Source organism: Oryzias melastigma, linkage group LG9 (assembly GCF_002922805.2).
Source record: "Oryzias melastigma strain HK-1 linkage group LG9, ASM292280v2, whole genome shotgun sequence".
Taxonomy (NCBI): Eukaryota; Metazoa; Chordata; class Actinopteri; order Beloniformes; family Adrianichthyidae; genus Oryzias; species Oryzias melastigma.
Genome location: NC_050520.1, coordinates 10,416,743 through 10,427,130, shown reverse-complemented (window position 1 = coordinate 10,427,130; position 10,388 = coordinate 10,416,743). Strand labels below are relative to the sequence as shown.

Here is a 10,388-nt window from a genome sequence, read left to right as displayed (position 1 = left end):
AAAAATGACAAAAAAAAAAAAAAGTGAACCTCTTTCATAAAGTTGAATCATGTGTCCTCAGTTACCAGCAGAATAAATTTACATTCACTTCCTTGTTCAAGATCATGTCAGACATAAACAGTCCAGAGTCAAAGACGCTGGTCTGAGTAATCTGAAGACTTCATTAGCACACAGCTAAAATGCAGGAAAATTAAATTGTTCGCACTTAAACTGAACAACCATTTCCTGTAAGTGTTGTATTGCAATATGCCTCAGTAAAATGAAGGTCTGCTATGGATCCTACAAGAACAACAGTGATCCGTCCCGGTCATCTTACATGTGTAACATACCAATGCTTCATAGAGTTCAAAATAAAAGCAAAAAAAAAATACCTGCTGTACAAAATAAAGATGCTCTTCAGTGCTCATCTGTTCAATCAGCAGCTGTGATCAGTATGGAGAGGTCTGGTAACAGTAAGCGATGTGCATGCGGAGATGTAGAACTTTAAAAGAGTAGAATACAAACAAACTTAACCAGAACTGTTGATATTTAGCGTGAACGGTAGTGCACAACTTTAAAAATGTTAATCTTTTAAAGTCTGAGAAGAACGATAGAGTCACAAAAGTAAAAATGGTTTTAAGCACAGCACCACTGTCTTTAACTTTTAAAGCCTGGCAATATTTTCTTTGGTAATGCTTCATGGCCAAAGACTGAATTATATTTTAGCAGGGGTATTAAAAATGTATACATCTGAGTTATAACTAGTAAACAAAACAAAAAAAGGGGGGGAGGGGGGGTAGTTAAAACCTGTTGCTTAAGTTAACTGAATATGTTTAACCTTTGGTCATAGGGATTGTCTTACAGTTGCAAGTAGAGAAAAGGAACTTGTCCGGCAGTCCAAAGCATTGAATCCCAGGCTACAACAATGGCTTTTGTGCGCCAACGATCTCAAAGCCACTAAACCAATAATCCTGCGTCACTCATCCTTGTCGTGATTGGCGTTTCCATTCATGACTCCGTTTGTGTGGTGTGCCCATGTCTGGGCTTGCAGCACCTTCGGCAGCCTCTTGCCCTTCGTGTAGGCGTGGTACCAGAAGTTGAGGAAGAGAAGCAGGAAAATCACGCCGTACAGGAAGATTATGTAAATAAAGATGGGGAACTGGTAGGGGCAGTCCTTCAAGAAGAAATATTGGGAGATGTGGCTGGTCACCATGACAAACTGGATCTACAAACAAAAGAAAAAAAAAAAAACCCTCAACTTAAACTGTCAGAATTCAAAAGTTCCTTTTTTCGACACAAATACGGATCACATACCAGCTGGACGGATGTGAGGTGCTTCTTCCACCACAGGTACTTTTGGTATTTGGGGCCCATGGCAGTCAGCCCATAGTACGTGTACATGATGACGTGAACCACACAGTTCAGAAGAGCATGGAATGTCCCCATTCCACCTAAAAGAGGAGATATCAGGGAGGAAAAAAAAAAAGTACAATGATGAGTCACAAGATACATAGGCAGCACATCTGATGGATGGAATATGTCAAAGGGTAGCGTTACCTGGTGAAAAACGGACACCAAACCACCAGGTGAAGGGCATAATGGAGTGATGGAAGACATGAAGAAACGTCACCTGGCTGTTTTTCTTCCTCAAGACGAAGAAGATCTAGAAGAAAAAAAATGGATCATTGAAGATGAGGATACTGCAAGGAATTTTAATTAATTGACTGTTTCACCACTTACTGTGTCCAACAATTCAATAAACTTTGAGAAGTAGTAAAGCCAACACGTTGCTGCCATCTAGAGGACATACGCAGAAACACACTCAGCACTTCTGATCATTTCACAGCATTTCTTTTTAAAAAGCAAAAGTTGTGTTTAGAAAAATGACTTACCCTCATTGCTTGTGGCGATTCAGAATAGTCTAGCACGTCACATTGAAATGAGTATCCCGTTCCCCATCCTGACATCACAAACTAAGACAAAAATAAGTCAGTTAGTCAAGAGACATTTTGATTTTGGAATACATTTTAGTTTTAAATTGACAAAAATATGAATTTGTATTAGACAAATTCACTACATTACAATGTGCCATAAAAATACTACTATGTATTTTTGATCAATACTTTACATATATTTGTTCTGGTTTGACAGCAATTCAACATAAGGAAAACAAAACCAAAGCATTTCTACACAATCATGAGCCACAGCTTAGAGGAAATGCAAGCTTTAAATAGAAAGACCAATTCATCCAGAAAAAATAAAATAACACAAACCTCATAACACATATAGAGCGAGAGAGCCACCACGCTGAAGTTGTACACGATGAGGACTCTTTTGAGGTCGAGGGCTTTGCGGTTCTCCATTATTCTGGGCCCCAGTGAAGTCACAAAGTAAATGTATGCCACAATAATGATGGTTTGGGGGACAGGAGATGGCATGAGGAACCAGTTCTCTGTCCTGGAATCTGCAGAGAAGTTCACATTAATTAGACAGCCACTAACAGATCTAAAAGCAACATCTGCAGACAAGTTGTTGTAAACACACCTGCATTTTGAATGAACTCATCATAGATGAGCGCAGCCGTGGACTTTATTTCATCAAGAGCCATTTTCCAATGTTCGCCTAAAATGGAAAGGACGAAGAAGACAGTGGAAAATGAATCCAAATCTTTCAAATGAAAAAGGAAAATAGTTTAGTTGACAAAGCCAAAAGTGAATGAACTCATTCCCCTACACAAATGGAATTTTTTGGCTCAAGGAAGTAGTTTTAGTATCATTTAAAACCAGTATTTCTGCAAAAACTGGTAGTTAGTCACAGCATGAAGGGAAAAAAAAACAAGTAGAGAAGAATTAGAAAGGGAAGTGGAGTCCTTTTATAAAGCCATGAAGAAATGATTTGGGTTTTTTTTTAGTTTAGAGCAGAAACCCAAGTTGGTATTCAAAGTCTGCCAAATAAAACTTTATTTAAAAAAACAAATCACAAAAAAACAAGAAGAAAATTAAAACTAATAGTGAGGGATTCATCCATGTTTGAGCAAATGTGCTCTAAAGTTCAATGACAACATTTCAAAGCAACCTCTTAGGATATATTGATTAATGGAGGTAAATAGATACCTAGCATAACCAGAAATCATGGAAACACCTTAGCTACGTGTGTTTAAGACCAAACCCTCTTTGACAGGTTTTTCCAGGTGTGTCTGAGATTGCAAAAAGAGTGGATTAAATTAAGGAGGAAAAAAAAGTGAGAGAAAGAGGAAGTCTCTCCATCAGTGGGAAAGGGCAGGTCTGTCTGGAGTCCTCGTTTTAATTAGCAATAAGGCAAGTCTTGACACGCCATGCCAGGGATAGTGATAAATAAAATTAAAATAAAAAAGGCGCTCGCAGAATTGACTTCTTACATTCTCAATTTATTTTTAAAAATTAAGATAAAATTTTTTTTTAACTTCAAATGAGTTGTTAAGCGAAAAACAATGCAAAAAAATGCCAGTAAAAACTACAAAATAGCAGTAAATATTACTAATAAAAGTAAAAACCCACATAAATTTAAATAAAAAAAAGAAGAAACTCGAAAAACAGAAGCTAAATTACTTTAGTTTAATTGCTAGAATCTCTTTAAAACACCAACATTTAAAGTTCGTTTTTCACTTAATTCTTTATAAATTTTCAAATTATATTTAGATAAAACACCAGCGTACTAACCTCGACCCGCACACCTTGAAAATCCACTTGGTCCGGCAAATATTTTCTTTTGTTTCGAGCCACCCGCTCCCAAACAACAGGTGTGTCTAACTGCTCTGTCTCTGCCGTTGCCAGAACTCCCTGGTCCTTAAGTTCCTCAAAGGGCGGGGTCACATGAACACACCCGCCTCCGCTGATTGGCTGATTTGTCAGCGCCCGAGATTAGACGTGATGATGCTCATTCCCTGATGATGCCTCATCTGAAACTATGAAGGATTCTGTGACAATTTGTACTCTACTACAGGAGTGGTTTCAGCGTCGAGAAGACAAGATAGATGCTGTTTTTTTCCACTTCATTCCCAGTGAAAACAAACAGTGTTATGTAATGAGAAATTAGACTTTATAAAACAGTCAAAAGATAATCAAAATCTTTTCCTCCCCCAGTCAAACGTGCAGATGTTTACATTGCAGATCAGGTGAAGATGTAAAACAGACAAGGTGTGTCTTGGAAAGATGTTTCCGAGTAAATCCTGACTACCAGGAGTTTCAGCAGGGGTGCACAGAATTTACAAGCATATGCAAATATATTCTGGAATAATATTGCCTTTCTGTGGTTTCTTCAACACCTGAACTTAAATGGAAAAGGTCAACTGAAAAGCAGAAATAGTCACAGACAAGAAACTTTTTTTTATATATATATTTTATTTCCTGTTTATAAAGTGAGGGTTAATAATTTCCCAAATATTGCAAATTTTAACCAAAATATAACATACATTTACTTTAAAACATTAATAATCAAATAAATTAGTTAATCTTTTAACTATATGATAGATTATGTTTATGTATCTGGGAGCTGTGAAATGTTGTTAGTCTTACTTTTTTAATTGCTGGGGAAAAGCTGCTGGTTCAGATGTTTAACTAATCCACCAATCGGAATCTGATCTTTGTACCTGTCAGTTTCTGACACAGAAAGTGATGCCCATTTGCATACACACATGCAAAGCACAAATTAATCTTTATTATGGTTCCAGGTGTCCTGAAAGGCAGGATTTATACTCTGTGAAGTACCAAAAGCAATTTTGAGCTTATCTTTTTAAACAATAATACTAATTTAAATAAATTAAAGTTAATTACAAATCAGAGCTAGAAACTGGCATGTAAAGAACTCCTGAGAAACTATGCACGTCTACTATGCAGACTGAATTCTGTTGTCTAACTTGTTAAGTTATCTAACAGAAAATGTATTTATGCTTTACCAAGCACTTTTTGCTGAGTAAACAAACAGCATTATGCTCAGCATTCAGGTATTCACGTTGACACATCGTTCACAACCCAAGTTGATTCTCAAAATGTTGGAACGTCAAACTACTGCATCCACACTGTTTACATCAGATGAGAACAAATGTATATACTCCCCTTTAGCCAAAAAAGTTCAAAGCATGAAAAATGTATTTCTGCATTTTTATCTTGTTTTATGCCTGAAAAAATCTGGAAAGGCAGCCAGTTTATTTATTTATACATTTTTGCCAGTAGGCTAAAGCCCATTTATAGGCAAATTAAATTAACTTGATAAAATTAGTCTAAAGTCTAAAACTTTCTAGGCTTTCTAAGTCTGAAAAAAAGAAAATAAAAAAATATTTGGCAGAGCAGAATTGTTATTTTAGTCACAGAACGTTTAAGTGCAGTAGCTGCTCTTAATTATATTGGTTTTATTAAAATCTTTTGATTCTAATAGATAAATAAATAAGAAACTAAAGAGGAAACTTCCTGTTTGTTTCTCTCAGCTTCCTCCTTTAGTTTTGAAAAACAAAATTTCAGCTGAAAACATGAAAAATTATTTTTTGGGTCAAATTTCTTGACGTTACAAACAAACTAAATTCCAATGAATCACTAGAAAATGTTGCGTTTTGCATTAAAAATTGCAGAGTGAGATGAATTCCACTCACCTTGTTTCCGTATATCTCGGAGAAAATGCAACAAAAAGCCAGATCTGTTTCAGAGTTCTTTAGAAACTCTTTTATTTATCTCTGTCTTATAATATATTTTCTTTTTTACTCAAAGTTTCTGTTTCTTCATCCAATGTAAATAATGCATGAAGCACCATATAATTATCTTCCCACTAACTATGCAACTCCTTTGTGTTGCAGAAAAGACTGTTTCATTAACGAATCCTCAAAAACTGGTGCAGGACATAAGTGGCTCCAAAAGTGTCACATTAAATAAAAAAAGCTGTTCATACAGAATATCAGACTGGACTCATTTATGTTCATTTGGTTTTCGGAAGAACATTCACAGAACAAGGTGTCCTCCTTCCTAGAACCGCTGCTCAACTACATTCTTGCATTCTTCTTAGTCTTACCGGATGGTGACGAATCCAAATAAGGCAGTTATGGGTTTTATCTTTCCTCCAGCCTACCTAATAGGCGAGGCATTTCCTCAGGGTAAATGGTTCTATTGATTTAAAACAGAAAACTGAAAGTGGTTTGAATTGGTCTTACTTTTTAAAATGATATATGAATTTAAATAATTTGGTCGGAAAATTTGGAACAATGTCAAATTTAGTGTACCATTGTTTTACACACACGTTTGTTTTATTTCTTTATTTAACACTAAGTGTTGTATGGAATAACAAAAGTTGTCATGCTTCTCACACAAAGTAAATGGCTTACCATGTTAATTGCTGGGAGAGTGGCTACAAGTCAAAACAATATAATATATAATATTCTTTTAAATTGTACTTAGTTACTTAAAATAAACCGAATACAGCCAAAAATAACCTGAAAAAAAAAGAAAAGTATTATTTCTGAGCTCCTGTCCACTAATAATAAAAAGGTTGAAAATCATTCAATAAAAGCAAATCAATAAACATTGTTTGAAACAACGTAAAGATACTAAATGACAGTCTTTAAAAAATGTTTAAAATTACATTTAAGTTTTTTTTTTTTTTTAAATAGGATAAATAAATACCAGGTCCGATTCAACATATATATATTTTTTAACATGTTTATCAAAATTGTGCAGTTTTACCTTGTCATCGGGCTAAAAATATAATTTAACCTCTTCATGTCTTAATATATATCTGACATATCTGTGAATAACAAACAGGTTTTATGGTTGAGCAGAACTTCTGAGAGAAGAATCGTGTAGACACAGTTCATGTGGAATATTGACCTTTTCTCTAGAGACTCCGCTCCTCTCAAGCTGACTAGTACACTATCCGGAATAACCAGTAGGTTACGAAACATCCATATCAGTGCAACAAGGACAAGGTTGATGTATTACACATACAAAAAAAATCTAGCTATAAAGACATTTGTTACTAGTTGGATTGCTATTGAGAATATACAGTAATAATTAAACCCACAACTAAAGGTATATTTGTCATTTAAAATATTTGAAATTTTATGGAAGTGCTTCCACTCCGTCATTGGGCGATGAACATCAAAGTGAAGGATTCATTTCTATGATTTATATTTTTATCTTTAAGGGTGTATTCTGACTGAACATATTGGTTTGCTTTAAGTGAAACAGAGTTTGTTTCACCTGATAATCCAGAACAAATTTTCCGTCTGAACCCATCCAAGCGGATCCTGGTCTGGGACCAAGAACCGCTCTCAGACCCATCTTTCAAGGTGGTCTTGGTTCGTTTTCAATTGAACTGAGCTCTGGTTCACTCTGTTTTTCTCAATCTGAATACCCTCCGCGCTCGGAGCTGAACAGCTGAACCAAAATGGCCACCATAGCCGGTTATTACGGGATGTAAACAGAGTAGGAAGGAAGGAGCCATGAGCCGTGGACAAACATGGAGCAGGGATGAGACACAGCAACTCATTGAAATTTGATCAGATGAACACAGACTCTTTTGATGTGATACATATTGCTTCTCACACCGTTTTCCTGACAATCTATATGTCATATATGCGTAACAGAGTACCCTTGTCTCCTAACTGCCTCCGCAGTACCAATGTAGCAAGTAAAAAGTCTTGTAAATTAGTCAGAAAAATCTAAAATTTGAAAGAATGAACTATTCCGTCAAGGATTGCAAAGAACTTCCATTCTTCCTCTCGTTGCTTTGCCCCGACCTCTTAATTCCTGGGTGTGACTGAAGAGATCTAGAAAGGCAGTCTGAATACAGACCAAGCGCAAAATTTTGGACCAAATTAAACTGATTCAATCCAGACCAATGGACTCGTCCGGTCTGGATACACCCTAAGCTGTAAAAAAAAGAGCCCCAGTTGAATGTATATGAGAACTGGACCTAGTGACGTCACTGATAGTGCAGGAAATAAACCATTTTCTAACAAAATGAAGTAAATTTAGTCACTATTTTTTGCAGTACGGACACTGTCATGTGGAGCTAGATGAGGTCCATAAGCACTAATTGGCCTAAGTTTGGTATGAGTCAATGTTTCTATAGCAACCGCTCTCCCCAATCAAGAGTGAGCTTTGTCGACAACAAATCCAACTACCACTGAGAAGTGGGCTCGAGAGAGTCTGTCAATCAAACTTTATTGAAGCATCTGATGGGTCAATTTAAATTTTGACTTCTTGGAGCAAGCGGGTACTTCCTGTTTGGAAAGCTAGGGGGGAGGGGTCACTGAATCCAGTTCTCTTTTACAGTCAATGGTGTGCACCAGCACATTTAGCTCAATGGCCTAGTTAGCATTTTGTATGGTATGTGTGCGAGTGTGTGCGTGGGTTTTGGACCTTTGCAGAATGTAGAAAAGTGTAATATGAGCATGCACAATTAGCTGTTTTCTTTTGGCTTCTTCCTTTAGGGGTCACCACAACAAACCACTCATCCATTTGCACATACGATTAAACTACATTTTTACATGACCTTTGCATCTACCAAACTTGGACCCACACAAGAAAAAACTGGAAAAAGACCCCATGTGGACGCAGTAACTCACAGCACTCTACAGTTTCAGGTGGTCTCATATCTAATCCAAAACCAATCTATTATTTCATTTTAAAGATATTTTTCTTCTTGGATTTAACACATTTAATCATATCACATTTGGACCACGATGCCAAAGGCAAAACAATTTTCAAAGAGTCTCAGCCTCAGATCATTCTAGAATTTATCCAAGAAAATTCCACTGCTAGTTTGACCTGGAAAAAAACCTGAAGCACAAACGAGTGTTTTAAACCTTAAGGGACAGGCTCAGCAGGGTTAAGTTTCAGGACATAACTGCTGCTGGAGGCCTGTATTCCCTTCTGCTGAGATCATATTGTTTTTGCATTATGCTTTGCAGTTGTTGCACTGACCTGCTCAAATTTAAACTCTGATTTATTCAACTTGAGGAGGGATTTTTCCAAAGTTTGACTTAATCGATAATACCATTAATTTATACCATAAAAAATAATAGAATATGCTGAGACGTCACAGAAAAAAAAAATTGCAATAAATTATTAATGTTGGCAAAATGTACAAAGATAAATAAATGGAAAAAAAACCTGGAACACTGATTTTTTTTAATAATCGCACCAATTAATGAAGACAGTAGGAGCCAACATATATTTCAAATAAAATATTTTGTGTATTTTACAATGTAGACCCACATTTAAAACAGTAAAAAAAGATTTTTTTGACATGGTGGAGGAAAAAAAAAAGAAATGAGTATACAGTGGGGCAAAAATATTTAGTCAGCCACCAATCATGCAAGTTCTTCTGCTTAAAAAGATGAGGGAGACCTGTAATTTTCATCATAGATGCACTTCAACTATGAGAGATAATATTAGAAAAAAATCCAGAAACCATTGTCTGATTTTATAAGGATTTATTTCCAATTTATGGTAAAAAATAAGTATTTCATTACCTACAAACAAACAATATTTCTGTCTCTCACAGACCTGTAACTTCTTCTTTAAGAGGATACTCAGTCCTCCACTCGTTACCTGTATTAATGACACCTGTTTGAACTCATTACCTGTCTACAACCTCAAACATTCACACTCCAAACTCCACTATGGCTAAGACCAAAGAGCTGTCTAAGGACACCACAAACAAAATTGTTGACCTGCACCAGGCTGGGAAGACTGAATCAGCAACATGTAAGCAGCTTGGTGTGAAGAAATCAACTGTGGGAGCAAATATTAGGAAATGGAAGACATTCAAGACCACGGATCTGCATGGAGGCATGGACCAAAGAACTAGCAACAGTTTGTGAAGACTTATAGAAAACGTTTGACTGCTGCCGTTGCCAACAAAGGGTATATTAGGGTATATATAATACATTCTTTAAAAATCAGACAATAAGATTTTCTGGATTTTATTTCTCATTTTGTCTCTCATAGTTGAGGTATAACTACAATAAAAATTATTGGCCTCTCTTCACCCCCATGCTCTCTTATGGGGTCCAGATAACCCCCACCCTTACATTGATGTGTGATCCCTCCTATGACAAAGGTGGACAGCATTTCATGTCTGCCACGAACACCAGTGAAGATAAAATATCCTTGGAAAAACAAAAAAAGTTCAGTGTGCTGTTTTGTGGGGTCATCTAGACCCCACAAAACAGCACACTGAACTTTTTTTATCATTGATTTTTGAGTTTCACTAATGTCCATGGCAGACATAAAATCCTGTCCACCTTTGTCCACATTTGTCATGGAAGGAATCACACATCAATATGTGGTTGGAGTCACCTGGACCCCAAAAATAGAGGAAAAGGTTAAAAGACATTTTGTTGCTCTGAAAAAATCCCCTTAAAAACAGAAATGAAAGCA

General features: G+C 36.2%; 1 protein-coding gene across 1 annotated transcript; it reads right to left on the bottom strand.

Annotated features, from left to right (window-relative positions):
* On the bottom strand, positions 1-3,834 carry elovl7a (ELOVL fatty acid elongase 7a). Its single transcript, XM_024276191.2, has 8 exons — positions 3,678-3,834; positions 2,524-2,601; positions 2,253-2,443; positions 1,872-1,952; positions 1,720-1,776; positions 1,537-1,642; positions 1,294-1,430; positions 1-1,204 (listed from the first exon to the last, which is right to left on the bottom strand). The coding sequence occupies exons 2-8, from the start codon at positions 2,585-2,587 to the stop codon at positions 956-958; spliced, it is 885 nt and encodes a 294-aa protein (XP_024131959.1). The 5' UTR covers positions 2,588-2,601; positions 3,678-3,834; the 3' UTR covers positions 1-955.
* Between the last annotated feature and the right edge of the window lie 6,554 nt (positions 3,835-10,388).

Coding starts and splice junctions, on each gene's coding strand:
- elovl7a (XM_024276191.2), bottom strand. CDS start 2,587: ATGGCTCTTGATGAAATAAAGTCCACGGCTGCGCTCATCTATGATGAG. Junction 1,431..1,536: donor TGGTGTCCGTTTTTCACCAG/GTAACGCTACCC, acceptor CTCCTCTTTTAG/GTGGAATGGGGACATTCCAT. Junction 1,205..1,293: donor ACCTCACATCCGTCCAGCTG/GTATGTGATCCG, acceptor TTTTGTTTGTAG/ATCCAGTTTGTCATGGTGAC.